The sequence below is a fragment of the Erigeron canadensis genome, chromosome 6 (genome assembly GCF_010389155.1).
Source record: "Erigeron canadensis isolate Cc75 chromosome 6, C_canadensis_v1, whole genome shotgun sequence".
Classification (NCBI taxonomy): domain Eukaryota; kingdom Viridiplantae; phylum Streptophyta; class Magnoliopsida; order Asterales; family Asteraceae; genus Erigeron; species Erigeron canadensis.
This window is the reverse complement of record NC_057766.1, coordinates 21,255,694-21,272,161: the sequence shown is the minus strand read 5'-3', so window position 1 is coordinate 21,272,161 and position 16,468 is coordinate 21,255,694. Positions and strand designations below refer to the sequence as shown.

Sequence of the window (16,468 nt, the reverse complement as noted above, 5' to 3'; positions counted from 1 at the left end):
AAAAAGTTTTTTAAGGTAAATATGGATTTGGCATATCAAAAAAATTTCTAAGAATAATTCTAAGAAACAATCTTATTTTATTATGTATAGATGTATAGAGATAGAAATAAAGACTTATATTTATTAATTATTTATTATTATTATTATGTTATTTTTATTATTATAATATTATATTATTATTACTTATATATAAATACATAATTGGCAATATAATATTTAATATAAAAATAAAATAAAATTGTGATGACATAAAATTTTTAAAAATTCTCTTATGTAATACTCCTACACATCCTTTTAATTTAAGGGACGGGCTATCTACACACATCAACGGTTTCAAGCAAACACTACCAAAACGCCCCGTTTTATGTAAAACTCCCCGTTTTACATAAAACGTCGCGTTAGGCCGGTGTGTAGATAGCAAAACACTGTTTGAGAATTATATGTGGTCTAAGTATTAGTTGAACGCCCCATTTTATGTAAAACTCCCCGTTTTATACTCCGTTTTACATAAAACGTCCCGTTTAGCTGGATCTACAACCTTATATTAGACTAGGAGTCTCCCGCTCTACAACCTTATATTAAATCATATTATGTGCATTCACCATTAACCAACCAATTAAATCATATAACTGCATAACTGATTCTCATTATCATACCTCTTATGTTATTTTAACACAATAATGATGTCACGGGTCTCACTACCCAATGGTCTTACACTAAATAATAATCACAACACATTAACATACATTCAACATTCACCGTATTTTCAACATATCCTTTCTTTATAAACTACACACCGTATCTTTAAATTGTAATTCATTTCAGAGTTTCACTTTTTCACCTTATAAGCAATTATTCAAGCAAGGCATATACTCAATCATATCCACATCTCAACAAGCAAAGACATAAATTAAATCACATTTCCAAACAAGGTCTCCAACCTATAGCTTCATACTAACATACTTCCATATTCAACGGGTTTAACTTGAGCTATTATAATATACAATGATAATAATGTTGCAGTCATTATTATGATTACATATTACAATATGTCTCAAGTGAAATTCGTTAAATACTTTCATATGTCACTAGAAACCAAACTATACACATAAGGTCAAGTCTCGTCTATGGTTTAAGTCTAGGTATCCTTGTAAATATAAAATACCTAAATCCCTTAAACCTTGGCTCTGATTACCAACTTGAAAGGACCAAACTCGACTCGGGCATTTTATAAAGATTTTGTTTTTTTTTTAGAATGTTCTCAATTATAAATCTTGAAAAATATATTTATCAAAACTCGTTATAAAAGACAACGCACAAAAATTAAAAATTTCGGCATGACCCGTTCGTAAAATCGTCTTCAAAACCTGTTACAGATTATGAGTTTTCCAAAAATACACTTCAATCACAATCCAACACATTTCTAATACAAAATGACTCAATAGAAATAACCAAAACTTCTTAATTCATACACTTGACGTAATCAATAATTATACCAAAACAATCTATGTATCATGAGCCAATAGTTTAAAGGGGTCTCTACGGGTCCTATCAACGTTACCATTTTCCACATTAGCAAAAGCAATCAATATCCATAAATCAACTTCAAACTTCAATCTTTATATTACTTAACTTTGCTTCCGCTTCCAGGACAACCTATAAAAAAGGGTAAACAACTAAAAAGTACGCAAAGCTTAGTGAATAATCTTGCATACGTTTATACACACGAAGGATGGCAATGCACAAAGGTCTATTGCGCATAGACTATGGCACCGTCGTGCCATATCTATAATACTCACCTTTGTGCCAACGCATTACATGGATCCATATAAGCAAATGATTACAATCTCAATAAACAATATCAATGCTCCACATGAGCTATGTCCCACACGGACTATGGCCACTACTTAGGCCCGTAATCAAAGACGGCCACTACTTAGGCTCAATACTAAATCAATTACCACACACGAAATCCACCATCATATGGTAATTGACCCAAGGTATATATAAAAGTATGCAAGAAAAGCCACCTCCTCCGCGACAACCAAAATCATAAATCAACAAAACCGCAAGCACACAATACGTGTGCTTCAACCTAACAATGAATCACAGGTGCATAGAATATCATAAATCACATACAAGGTCACTTAGCCACAATCAGTAATATCTTAGCACTAAACTCATCTTTTAAAATCTCATATTGCTCTTGGTTTTATTTGCAAAACATGAATCTTTTGTCATAATGTCATCTCACTTTCAAAACAAAATTACCATTTTCATATTTGACCAAGCTGCCTTCAATCAAGCATAACTTTAGTTCTACTTAGTCTTTTTACATGATTCCAGTGACCAAATTTAGGAGACACATATATCTAAATTTTATCTTTAGTGACCAACATGTGAGTTATCCTTTAAAAGTGACTTCTGGTCGTTTTAAAAACCAACACTGCTGATGTTTTCATTAACAAAACAGTTTTGACCTTACTGACTTCAAATGACCATAACTTGAGTTTTACATCAAGTTTTGACTTCATTCTAGTGGCCACTTCTACTTAACACATTTAGGTACATTTTATATTTAGTGACCAACAAAATATTTGACCCGTATAAGTGTGATATATTCGTTTTAAAAACTGACTCCGGAATCGTTGTTGCTGAAAATTCAGAATGACCACAATGACTTCAAAAATTCATATCTCGATTTCTACTCCACCTTTAAGACTCATTCCAATGACCACTTCAATTTAACACATTTACCTACATTTTCTTTTTAGGACTCAACAAGTGAAACATCTGCCACAATGGTGTTTTACTTGTCACAAAATCAGTGACAGAATCTGTCCAAAATTATGTCCCACTAACACTCATCAAAATCATTAAAATTAAAGGGAAATTACAAACAATCTTGCTTGGTCATAATTTAGCCAACAACATAGGGTTTCAAAGCAAAAATACTCATTTACCCAAAACCCCCAATTTGAACCACTCAAGAACCCTAATTTTTAAAAAGGAAATCAAAACTAGGTTAAAAAGATTATTACCTCAAGAATTCAAGGAACTAATTTAGGATTTGATTTATAAATTCTTCTTTCCCCCTCTTTCTCTCTTGTATTTCAGCAAACAACACACACTAACAAACCCTAACTTTTGAATTTTATGAGGTAAAGGAAGATTATTATTATTTCTCTTGATGGAGGATTCTTAGATTAAATTAGGAATTAGGATTAATGTTTGTTAATGGAAGAATTATGAAGAACTTGTAGATGAAAATTGGTGGAGAGGAGATGAGTCATGAGAAGAATTTGGCTGGCACTTCCTATGAGTGCCACGCCCTTTTCCCCAATTTAGTGGGTATTTACCAGCTATCCGATAGAGTTCCAAAATTTAATCCCGTAACTCAAGTTTAACTACTAGGAAATTATTTTAATATCGAAACTATAATAAAGGTTAATTTTTATTGGCCTAAAAATTTTAGGATGTTACAAAAACCAAGACCACAACTTCTTAAGTCCCCCAAATATTAATCCATCTATCACGGTTGATGATTATCTAACCATTTGAATTCATTAAAACTCTATTTGCAAAGTTTCATGCCAAGAAAATAAGAAACTATGAACAATACATTCAAAACTGCTACTTAAACCGGCATTATACAGAGTGTTTCTCAAATCTGTATAATGATTATTCATCATTTTTGCAAATGAATACCTGACCAAAACGCTTACAACTCATCACGAGCATTGACAACATCACCATGGCTGTCCAAATAAGAAATTGCGACAGCAGCATGAAATGCAGCTCCTATTGGAAGAGCCTCTTCATCAAGAACAAAATAAGGCGAGTGTAAATTCTCCGGTACATGAGTTTTGTTACTCGTTCCAATCCCAAACATGATTGCCGGCATCTTCTGTGTAAAAAAACTGAAATCTTCACCTCCCATTGTTACCGGAAGCAACTGCACATTGGGTTTTCCTAATAGGATTTCTGCTACCTCCTTTGTATGTTGGTACATCCCTTCATCATTTTCTGTCACGGGGTATGGCAGCGGAGTTTCCTCCTTGAAATCTAATTCGGCTGTGCATTGGTGCACTTCAGCCTGTGTCTCAACCACCTGTTTAATTCTTGCTTTGGTGTCTATTAGACCTTTAGAAGACAAGCTCCGATAAGTTCCCCCAATCTTAACAATCTGTGGAATCACATTATCAGCATGCCCGCCACTAATTTGTCCTATAGTCACAACCTAAATCACACGGAAATAAAACTTTTTTCATATAAGTTGTATGTGATTAACGAAACGATATACTTTGTGCAATTGCTCAAGAGTTAAAAGATTTTAGTTAGAAAGTCAGAAGATTACTCTGGACTCTAGTGGATCCGTTTCACGAGATACGATATGTTGGAGTGCAACAACCACCATTGATGCTGCAAGAATCGGATCTTTTGAAAAATGTGGGGTTGCAGCATGTCCACCAATACCTTTAATGGTGGCAGTAAACCTACCAGAACCAGCTAGCACCGGACCTGCCCGTGAAGCTACGACACCCACTGGATATTGGGGCATGACATGGAGTGCAAAAGCGGCTTTGATGTTTTCAAGTGCACTATGTTTAAGCATATGGTAAGCTCCTGCAAACCCCTCTTCACCAGGCTGGAATACCAGCTTTACAGTCCCCTTTTAAGAGTGAAATAATAAATACAAAAGCATAAGTTTCATCCTTTGCCGGTTATATATAATTGGTGCATTAAGTATACTAGACTACTAGCACTAGTGGTTGATATACCTTGAGTTCTTGTCTCTTGGCTTGCAGTAACTTAGCGGCTCCCAGAAGCATTGTTACATGAGCATCGTGCCCACAAGCATGCATCTTTCCGTCAATCTTACTCCGGTGATCCCAATCGACTTGTTCCTAATTTTCCAATGAAAAGAGAAATGAAATTTTAGAAGACTTACCACAAGAAAAACTAAGGTGTTTATGTCTACACTTCAAAACTTTTTGGCCATCTTGGAATAATCAATTTAGAGAAGGTAATTTCAATTTCAATCGCATTTCCACAAGTAATAACTTTCCATTACATTAAGTGCTTGAGGTGGTTCATTTAAACAACTTATGCTTATACAAAGAATTATTCATAATTTTTTTGAAGCAAAATAACCCTAACTTAGGAAAGCAACACGGAGATGAATCCCCTTTCAGGCTACCAGGGAGAGTCAAGCCTTTGGCTGTGGCGTAGGCTACCTAAACCCGTATTTTACTTATACAAAAGGAATAGGGACCGTGTGATTTAGCCTTTTAGGTCCCCGCTAGCAATTAATATCCAGGTTCGACCAACTTGAGCCGATATTAGACATGCACCACTCAGATATATATGTGCAATGGAAATCACCAATCTAGGCCATGGACCTTGATTGCCCAAAGATCAAGTCCACATAATACTTTTAATCTTGTAAGTAATAATGAAATCCACTAAAATCAACTTGGTTGGCCTTGCAAAACATTCTGCAAACCATTGGAACCAGGTAAAACAACATAGCCAAGATCAGGGCCACTAACTTTAAGGAAAGTTCATGAGACACCTTCTTTAAAGCGTAGGCAGGTCAGCAGTCAACGTCTCAACCACCCACCTTTCTTTAGTTTGTAAATTTGAATTCACCAAAAATAAACCGTTTAAACCTATTAGATATATTGTTCACAAATATTTACTATAGTTAGCCCAACCTTTGTAGAAAACACACATAATCGGTTTCGAAGTGCTTGATAGTTCAAATTTAATATAAACGCTTTTTTTTCTCTCAATTTCGAAGTACTTGTTAGTTAAGTTGTCATCCTAATCTAAGACAAACATTTTTTTAGCATAAAAGCAAAGTAAGTAGATAATTAAACCACTAGCAAGGTGGCCTGGTTGGTAGACAATCTAACATCCTTACACAGAGTCTCATATGTTTGAACCACTAGTTATCATCTTTGGGATGTCTTGAGAAAGGGTTCAGAAAACAACCATCGAAATTAGATTAGACCGGCTACATCTAGAGTCATAATATATATGAGCAAATAACAAACACCCTTATCTTGCCGATTGGGTTGGTGGCTTCTTGATAAAGTCTTTGGCATTCGGGTATTACACCACACTTCGAGTCTCATTTCTTACATTTGCGAGGATAGATTATTCTTGTAAATTAGGAGTAAGATCATATGCCATTCTAAACATATATATAAAAGGAATTTAAAAAAAAAAAGAATGTCAAACACCCCCTTGAAACAAAATTTCATTATATACAGAATTTTAAAAAAAAAAAAGAGAGAGAGAGAGAGAGAAAGAAACCTGCAGTGGAAGAGCATCCATGTCAGCACGGAGAGCAAAGAAGGGTTGTTCACCGGAACCAATGGTGGCCACCACACCGGTTTCCGCCACCGGCCACGTGTACTCGACACCAAGCTTATCAAGCTCACCTCTTATCAGTTCACTAGTTTTATATTCTTCAAACCCCAATTCCGGATACTCATGTATTCTCCGGCGTATATCTATCATCCACTCATAAAATTCCGGTGACTTTGCATACTCCAAAAGCTGCCGGCCAACTGTTTCCGGCGACAAATGGGTCACCGCCGAAAATGAGAAGGTGGGTATGAAATGTAAGGTAATGATGGAGAATGTGAGGAAATTGAAGTTTTGACTTGATGATGTCATCGTTGACCAGACGCCGGTGATTAGTTGCTATGGTCGCGCACAAGGTACAAGGAGAGTTCACTATGTAAACAAAAATTAACTTTTAAAAAACAAGACTGCTTTTTTATTACTTTTTCACTATGTAATTATCCATTATTTTCTGAAATATTTTCGTTTCATTATTCCACAAAGTTTAGTATGCGTCATCAAGTGTGTGGTTGAAAGACCATCCCCATATATGAGGTCTTGTGTTCAAGTCTTGGGGACATAAGGAAATCATTTTATGAGGGCTTGGCTTGAGTTTTACCCAGGTTCAAGTCTGAAGGGGCAGGGTTTACTCATATTAATCTTCGTGCCTTCGGGCAGATTAGTAGGGGGTTTTCCCCCCATCGGGTATTTGAAATAAGCATTTATACTTCGAGGGATCTCTCTAGCATGAATCCGGTTAAGACAACGTATGCTAGACCTCTCGCTGTTGAATCGCGACACGAAGTTTTCAGCGAAAGTCACCTTTCAAAAATAAGTGTGTGTTGTTATGCTTCTAGCCGATTGAAAGCATTCCTTTCCCTTTCACTTTGTTTTTTTTTTTTTTTTAAACGTGAATTTCGCTGAAACTTCATGCCGCAATTCAATAGTGGAAGGCTTAGCGTGAGATCCCTTTCACGTTGTCTTAATTTGCTTTTTGGCTTCTTCCTTTCTTGTCACATTGGGTTCACTTATCTTTCTGTTTATAGGCTTTTGAATTATTAAATGGTTACCGAAAATGATTTATAGAGTTGAAAATTCAAGAACCCGTTTAGTTACAGAAAACTATCCTTATTTTCTATTTTTTTTAAAAAAAAAGAAAATATGGAAAACAAATGACCGTATTATTCCTAGTTTTTTAACATTATTTTAAAATAAAACTAGAAAACAATATTTTTCACTTTTCAATTGAAAACTTAAACACATCTTTTTCTTGTTTTTCATTTTCATTCTTCATTTCCTATCCTCATCACCTCATATCTCTATAATGCTTTCTAATTTTTAATTAGAACGCTTTATTCAAATTTTTATTTGTTTTCTAAAAAAGTTATAAATGAAAAAATTTAAAAAATATATTCTACAACCAAACGGATCTTAAATAACTCGATTTTGGATAGTTCAAAAAATAACAATAGAATATTTAGTCATTCATAAGAAATTAAAACGGTCAAATCATTAAAAGATAAAAGTTCAAACTACAATATAAATGCTTCCTTTATATTTTGCATTAGATGCATAGGTTCTAGGTAAAATAAAATAAATAAAACATAGTTTTCTCTTAACTAAAAATCACCGTATATCATAAATAACATCATGCATTAATATATATATACTTGTGTTTCGTAAATATTCGGGCATCAATTTTATCATGATCTATAGGTTAAGATCTTGTCCTATTTATGTTATTTTAATATTTGTTTTATAATAACCATCCCTATATAGATAATCTAATACTAAAAATTCACACAAAACAAATTTATTATGTGTTCAAAGTCAAAAGGTATATAATTTATTTGGGTTGATCATTTTCACTTTCTGTTAAGTAATTTGGAAATCCAAAAATGATTGCATCTTCTCAAATAAGATCTCTTATCCACGTTTCGTGTTCAAAGAGATCAAAATTACTAGTTTTCTTTGGATTAAAAAATCGTAAAGGCTCCAAGCTTAACATAAAATGGCCCCAATGAAACTATTTCAATGTATAATATCTTTGTGATCCAAGTATTTGGTTTTTGTGTTTGATCCTTCCATGTTGTATCATCTCTAATTTCATATGTAATCTCTAAATATTAACGAGCATGATACCAGCGTAATGCGGCGACAGTAATGAGGAAGACAATCTGCTTTATTAGGGATTTTGAGTAGTTACGTAAAGAAAAAAAAATAAAAAAGTCCAAGGGAAAATAAAGTATTTCAAAGACAGAAATATTTAATGGGGGATATTTGGTAATAAAGATAAAGATAGAGATAGAGTTAATCCAACTTAATCTTAAAAAAAAAAAGCACAAGAAACTTATTGGGTACTATTGTACTAACCACATCAGCCCAAAAGCCATCAGTACAAATATAGCCCAATAAAAAGAAAACCAAATATATGTATCTATATCTATATATCTATATATTCCATCTGGGCTTTGGCCCAGTATACCAACAGTGTAACTTACACACATTTATAAACAAAGCCAACCCTAATCCCCCTTTCACAAACCCTATCATCTTCTTCTTCTTCAAAACCTCTCTCCAAATCAGCCGCATTATCATTTTCCGAAACCAGCAGCCATGGGTCGAGTCCGTACAAAGACAGTGAAGAAATCATCAAGAGTAGTAATCGAACGTTACTACTCAAAAATGACACTCGATTTCCACACAAACAAGAAAATCTTGGAAGAAGTCGCAATCATCCCATCAAAAAGACTAAGAAACAAAATTGCTGGGTTTTCGACACATTTAATGAAGAGAATCCAAAAGGGTCCAGTGAGAGGAATCTCATTGAAGCTGCAAGAAGAAGAAAGGGAAAGGAGGATGGATTTTGTACCTGATGAATCCGCCATTAAAGTTGACAGAATTGAAGTTGATAAAGAGACTATTGAGTTGTTGGCTAGTCTTGGTATGAGTGAGCTTCCTGGGATTGTTTTGAAAGAAGATGCTAATGTTGGTGCTGGTGGTGTTGGTGGGATTCCTGGTGGTTATGGTGGTGGTCGTGGTGGTGGTGGTGCTGGAAGGAGGTACTAATGAAGTAATGATTTAAGATTATGTTTCTGATGTTTTTAATGTTTTTAATGTTGTTTATGACTATTGTTATGAGGATTATGTGTTTTCAAGTTTTAGGATTTTGATGGATGGTGTTATGATTACTACTATGTTTTTGGTTATCTAAGTTTGGATTAAAGTTCAAAACTTTTAAGTTTCTTGTTTTGTTATATTACTATTATTATCTGTTTCTGGTTTGGTTTTATATTTGTTGCTTAAATATGGGTGTTTTGAAAGTGTGATTAAGTAGCTTATTTGTATTATTTTCGGCTTGGTTTTCAGGAAAATGTTTTTGGATTTGACATTTTTGAGGATAATTTAGCTAAAATGAATAGTCACATTTCACATAAGCTAATTGTTTCTAGCATAATTAGGTGCAACTGCTTATTGGATACTATTCTTTACATCAGATTAGCTTGGATGTTTTTTGGTGGACTTGTTCTCTTGATTGATTAATTCTGATTTAGTTTTGTGCTTGTTATTTTGGGATGGTAGTAAAATCAGAAGGACCAAATTTTGTATAAATATGCAATAACAGGCACACTTGGCACACGTTGGTTGTTAGATTAATTGTTTTGGTGGCTTAAGGCAACATTTTCAAGAATTGGTTTTGTCTTTGTTTCTGAAAAGGAGCAGGTAATGGAGTCTAGACTAAATATCTACTCTGTTTTGAGAACTGGATAGTGGTAAGACTCGACAGGTTTGATTTTAACTTAGACTTCTTGCCCTTTTATTTTTAAGAAATCGGGTCTGAGTTTAACTTTATGAACTTACAAGCTTTTTTAGCATTAGGAAATCGGGTTTGAGTTTGGTTCGATGACCTTATGGTCTTCCTTAACATTAAGAAATTGGTTCAAGTTTAACTTGGCAGGATTACTGTCTTTTCTTGCATTAAGAAATCAATGAGTTGTCAGTTTAGGTACAAGCAGAAGTAGCATATTACTATTTGATATGTTCTCTTAACTGAAATTGATTTGATGGTGTTTGTGTGTAAGTGAATAATATGTGCTGGTTGAAAATGTTTTTTAAACTGTTTTTATACATATTCTGATAGCTACATGTTGAAATCAGAGTAAATGTTGAGATCTTATGACTGCTGGGTTTTTGATCTTGAGGTTGAGTTTGAAATTTTGTTGAATGGCTTCTGAAATTGCGTATTATCTGTTTGCGATTTAAAAATGAGTAATCTGATATAGGTTTCATAGAATTTGCACCATTTATCTGCTTAAATTTGTTAATTTTGTAGTTTGGTTCATATGATTTAAATTAAAATGCAAACTGGAAGATGTGAAGGTTCTGATTGATATCTTAATCTTGTTATTTCTGTATGTTTGTTTAGTGGATCGGAACGTGTTTGTTTAAAATTCGAAGTTAATTTATATTGCAAAGTGCTTGTTTGTGATTTGATTAAGTTAGTTTGCAGTTTATTGGTACATTCAGTTCAACTGAATGTTTGTTCGTGTTTTGTTAGGATTTTTTGATACCTTGTTTGCTTAATTAGTTGCGGTTGCTTGAGTTGGTTTCAAATTCGCATTTTTGCAAAAAAACAGTTTAGGTCAGGTCGGTTTTAGGTACTCGATTGTTTTACTTCGGATCTTAGGTCATTGTAAGGTTCCTAATCCACATTTTAGGTTCTGTTCTGCAAGTGTGTTTATGGTTTAAAACCCAAACTGATTACCATTGTGAACTAAAAACCGAACTGACTTGATAACCCGTAACTTGAGCTGTGTGGTCTTTGTGAAAACCCTATTTGCAGGTGCTCTGTGTATTAAAACCTGAATTGCATGCTAAATCCAATCATCAAGTATGATTTATAAATGTCGTACAGCAAGACCATTGCGTGGTAAAACCCCAATCACTTTCATTCTATGATAAAGTTAGAACTTCAACTCTTCAAGATTCATTTTGTATTAAAATTTGAGCCACTGTTCCTATTTTTGTTGGAAGTAGAACTGCAGGTGTTTCTGGTTTTAACACTTGAATTGAATGTGTTTTGTGATAATACCTGAGTTACATTGAATGTTTGTTAAAAAACCAGTACTACTTTGACTGTTTGTGCTTAAACTCGAGTTGTTATTCTGTTAACACTAGGACCCAAACAAAGTTTTCTATTTGCTCTACATTCCGAAGTATTACTCTGTTCATACTTCAACTCGAAATGGTTCTAAAACTGACTTGTATAAAAACCTGGACAGTTTGTCTGTTAAAACTTCTTTCTGTTTTATTCTCAACTAATTTTGCTGTATTTAGACGTTTGTTTAATGCTAAAGTGGTATGAATAGAATTTGTTTTCGCATAACTGCTGATTTATCATTTTTTAAAAGTAATTTTAGTGACGTGGGAACTAATTTTGCTTTATAGGCTTATAGCTGTGTGAACTGATTAATCTTTTGTTTAGTGACGTACTAGTTACACTAGTAATTTTAGTGACGTGGGAATTAATTTTGCTTTTAGAGTCAAGAAGTTGTTTTTGTGGAAATTTACGTAGGTGCATAATTAGGTGCACTGCTTTTGGGATGCTAATCCTTACATTGGATTGGATGATGTTTGGTGTACATGTTTACTTGATCGAGTATATTTGATCTGTAGGTTATGTCAGTTAACATGGTTTTTAAATCTAGTTTTGTGCTTGTAGTTTTGAGATGGTATTAGGATAGTACCAAGTCTGGTATAAATTTGCAATAATGGGCACGCTTGGCACACAAAGTTCTTAGTTTAGATTTTCTTGGTGGCTAAAGGCAACAAAATTGAGCGTTGGTTTTGTATTTGCTTATTAAAAGGAGCATGGCTAGACTAAATATCTGCCCTGTTTATAGAATTTCATAGTAGTTAGACTCGGCAGGTTTGACTTTAACATTGTCAACTTATTGACCTAATGACTTTCTAGCATTAAGCAATTGGGTTTGAGATTAACTCGATGAACTTATTGTCCTTTGTAGTATTAAGAAATTGGGTTTGAGTTTAACTTGGTGGGCTTACTGTCTTTTCTCGCATCAAGAAATCAATGAGTTGCCCATTTAGGTGCAAGCAGAAGTAGCAAATTCGTAGAATAGATGGCGTGGCCCTCAAGCAGACATCCTTGTTTTGTTAGTTTGGTGCAATTTCGTTTGATCCGTTTACATTGTTAGGCTGTTGTAAATGGGTAAGCTCCTTTTTTTGATTGCATGGTTCATGTTTTGTAGTAGATCTTTGGGTGCAGTTCTTGATTACCACTTTACCAGATCTATTTTGCCCCAAAACATATGTTTTTACAAAATTCTCTCTAGGTACATTGCAATAGGGCGAAAGCCATATTAGCGTTTGAGTAATTACATAGTAGGTCATTATGGTTTTACTATGTTTTAAGGGATTATGGCATACGAATGTAACCACCTATGACAAAATGGTTATGTAATGTAGTAACCTACTCAGGTGGCTATGTAATGTATGCACCTATGTTTTTTTGGCTATATAATGTAAGGACCTTTTTATTTTGGTCAATCAATGTAAGGACCTATGTATTTTTTTTGGCTATACTATGTAAGGTCCGTACATATTTTACATAGTATAGCCCAAAAAACATAGGTGCATACATTACATAGCCACCCGACTAGATCACTACATGACATAACCATTTTGTCATATGTGGTTACATTCGTATGCCATTATCCCATGTTTTAATGTGTATTGTAAGTTGAAAATGTTTACCTGGGATTACAAAGTTGCAAGTTGTGAATTCTCTGTTTTTCTTGTTAGTTGGTTCAATATTAAGCCTTGTAAGGCTAATAATAACTTAATAAGGCAGCTATTAGAAATTGGAAACCATTTATGCATCGACATTGGTTCAAAACTAGGATATTGTTTCGGGAAGTTAAACTGAATATTTTGTCCACTTGAAAACTTTAGTTTGGTTTGTCATTTCGTTCAGAAATGTGACTAAATTATGCAAAGCTTATATGTGGAGACATTGTTAGAACAATGAGCATGAAGACAAGTAATGCACATACACTTCTATGCTTGCATCAACTCTAGCCCAAACTGTATATGTAGAAGGGTTGTGTTGAAAAAGAGCACTGTGGTTTCTTTGACCTCAATCCCTTTAAGAAACCGACAAGCAAACGTTAAGTCTCTGATTTAAACAGAAATAGTGAATGATAGGCACACATTAAGTTAAAACAATCAAGTTAGATTTTGACATCATTTCATGAGTTTAAACAATCACTATCAATTAAACAAGACTTGGATTGTTTTCTCCAAAAAGTTTGTCTCTGAATACGGCTTCTCAATGTTAAGAGTTAAGATTTAATATTTGGTTCAAGTGTCTGAAATCTGAAGTTTATCACAGATATCTGAATTACTACTAATACTCTACCTGCTCACCTTGTAGAAAATATTAAATGTCAAGGTGATCTTGTTTTGATGGTCTTGTATGAAAGTTTTGTGAGGGTTCAATACTTCAATTCCTGCTTCTTTTTTTTTTTTTTAATAGCAGTTCCTGTTTTTCTTCAATATGTAAATTTCAGCCACAAGTGATTTATAAAGTAAATTCACAGAACATCTCTAATCTACTGTTTATGCTGAACACTTGCCTTTGGATACCAGTACCACTGTAAGAAATATTGATGGCTTCTTGCCTTCTTTGTAGGTATGGTTTTGCAGACTAATTATAATTTGTAATTAGCCATGATTTGGTGAAAGGAAAAAATATACATCTTAATCTTCACATATATGCAACATCGTCATCGTAATGTGTCCCTAAAGACTTGATGGAATTTATACTCATTTACTCGTTAGTGGATGAACCTGGACTTTGATGCAGGTTATGTTATATCTCTTACCTGGTCAAATGGGTCTACTAAAATGCTAGTTAAAAACTAAGCACGTCGAACAAGTCTTACGGTTTGAGAGTTGCACAAGGTATAGCTTTGGGCTTAAAACCTCATCTACGCATAGATAATCATGGTTTCTTGCAACTGAAACAGCAAAACTCCTTAAGAACATAGATGGGTTGTAGGCCACCCACCACAGTATGATAACAAATACGTCATTAGTTTCTTTTCCCCGTGTATCTATCTTATTTCTGTTTTTCAAAAAGGTAACTATTATTCAAACTCGACCTGACAAACTAGTCGGACCACAACAGGATACAATATTTACAATAACTTGAAACGAGTCCAATCTTCCCCGACTTATATTACAAGGTTTCACTCTACTTTTGTTCTGCTTTCACATTGATATTGGAAAATCTATCTTATTTCCTAGTAAGCAGAGGAAAGAGCGGGATAAGGCTTGATAATTTCCATCTCCTTTTCTTGATTTGACTCATATTATATGTAACCATGAGCACTCATCTAGAAGCTTGGTATTTGTTGATTTCTAAATTAATTGTATACATTATCATTGAACCATATAAATTATAAATTCAATTTATAAACAATGCTAATCAAGTATTGCGTACGGGTAATCAATTTGGAATCGAGTTTCACTTCTCAAATTTGTAAGAGTGGATTATTTTTGGGTTTTCCAAAAGTCTTAAGTGACATCCTATGCATTATTGTAGTTTAAGAGTAACAAGATTGTCCTTCAAAAAAGTTACCAAGCACTTGTTAATTTTCCGTTGCTTAGATTGGATTTTGCTTTGGTGCGTTACTTTTTTATTTTATTTTTTATTTTGTGTATTTTAACGACACTGAGGTCGCGTTTGGTTCATAAAATTTGATGGAATCTGATGAAATTGGAATTGAATTCCATTTCTTAGTGTGTTTGGTTGGTTAAAGATGGAGGAATCACATTCCATTGGAATGTTAACATTCCCTCATTTGATGGAATCTCCATTCCTTGGGGATGGGGGAAGAAATCTTATTCTGTCCCTCACTTGAATCTTCAAAAAATCAAAAACATTCCGTCAAATTCCATTCCTTCAGATTCCAATTCATTTGAAAGATTCTATTCCTTCCAAAAATATTCCGTGAACCAAACGCGCCCTATATTCTCAAATCCATCCTTTCGAAATACATTTTGTAAGGGTAATTTTCCCCTTTATCTATATCTATATCTATACTATATTATAAAGCAGATCTCCCCTGTTTACATTTTAAGTTTCAACATTTATTTTCTCAAAATGCACATATTTCAATTCTATATTTACCTAACACCCTTTCTCTCTCCTCAAATCTCAACCAATCATTTGTTTTCTCTCTCCTCCATAAATCATTTATTCCTCCAGTTCATTCAAAATCTTTTATCTCAAAAACCGTATATCGATAAATTATAAAAATTATATGGGTGTTCTTAAAATTTCATGTTCTTTCATTAGAGATGTCATTCGATATACTTTCGACGAATTTTTAAATCCGAGGGCGGAGCCCGTACGGCTAAGGCATTTGGCTATCACACTCTATAACCTATCACTCCATCATCTCACCGTCGCAACGCGCGGGTACTTGCTCTAGTTATATTATAAAGCAGATTCCCCCTATCTAAACTTTAAGTTTCAACATTTACTTTCCTAAAATGCCCCTTTTATCTATTTGATATTTATCTAAAATAACTATATTACATTTTCTCTCTCATCAAATATCAACCAATCATATTCTTTCTCTTTCCTCTATAAATCATTTATTCTTACAATTCATTCAAAAATATTTTATCTCAAAAACCGTAAATCGATAAATTATAAAAGTTATATGGGCGCTCATAAAATTTCGTGCTCTTTCATTAGAGATGTCATTCGATATCTTTTCAACCAATTTTTAAATATGAGGGTGGAACCCGTACGGCTAAGACATTTAGCTATGACTCTCTATAACCTATCACACTCTATGACCTATCACCTCACCATCTCACCACCGCAATGCGCGGCTACTTGCTCTCGTCATAAAAAATGAAAAATAAAAACGACAATAAAACAAAGAAAGAGGCAGTTCACTAGACTAGTTATAATAACATTTGATAATGTTATGGATTTGAGTAAACTGTATAGTGAGTCTTCCCACAATTCATAACACTAGAGTGAACAATGATTTTCATCACAATCCATAGCTAACAA

The 16,468-nt window shown here is 33.8% G+C and overlaps 2 protein-coding genes across 2 annotated transcripts; one reads left to right on the top strand and one right to left on the bottom strand.

The window, feature by feature from the left end:
* Positions 1-3,542: 3,542 nt before the first annotated feature.
* Positions 3,543-6,769, bottom strand: LOC122603968 (IAA-amino acid hydrolase ILR1-like). Its single transcript, XM_043776838.1, has 4 exons — positions 6,322-6,769; positions 4,782-4,907; positions 4,358-4,672; positions 3,543-4,240 (listed from the first exon to the last, which is right to left on the bottom strand). The coding sequence occupies exons 1-4, from the start codon at positions 6,685-6,687 to the stop codon at positions 3,722-3,724; spliced, it is 1,326 nt and encodes a 441-aa protein (XP_043632773.1). The 5' UTR covers positions 6,688-6,769; the 3' UTR covers positions 3,543-3,721.
* A 2,107-nt stretch (positions 6,770-8,876) lies between these two features.
* Positions 8,877-9,598, top strand: LOC122603709 (40S ribosomal protein S17-like). The gene has a single exon (XM_043776491.1). The coding sequence runs from the start codon at positions 8,971-8,973 to the stop codon at positions 9,421-9,423; it is 453 nt and encodes a 150-aa protein (XP_043632426.1). The 5' UTR covers positions 8,877-8,970; the 3' UTR covers positions 9,424-9,598.
* Positions 9,599-16,468: the final 6,870 nt, after the last annotated feature.

What these genes read in the sequence shown, in the direction of transcription:
- LOC122603968 (XM_043776838.1), bottom strand. Translation starts at nt 6,687, where the DNA reads ATGACATCATCAAGTCAAAACTTCAATTTCCTCACATTCTCCATCATT. An exon ending in CCAAGAGACAAGAACTCAAG is followed by an intron (nt 4,673 to 4,781) that starts GTATATCAACCA and finishes CACTCTTAAAAG; the next exon opens with GGGACTGTAAAGCTGGTATT. An exon ending in CGGATCCACTAGAGTCCAGA is followed by an intron (nt 4,241 to 4,357) that starts GTAATCTTCTGA and finishes CGTGTGATTTAG; the next exon opens with GTTGTGACTATAGGACAAAT.
- LOC122603709 (XM_043776491.1), top strand. Translation starts at nt 8,971, where the DNA reads ATGGGTCGAGTCCGTACAAAGACAGTGAAGAAATCATCAAGAGTAGTA.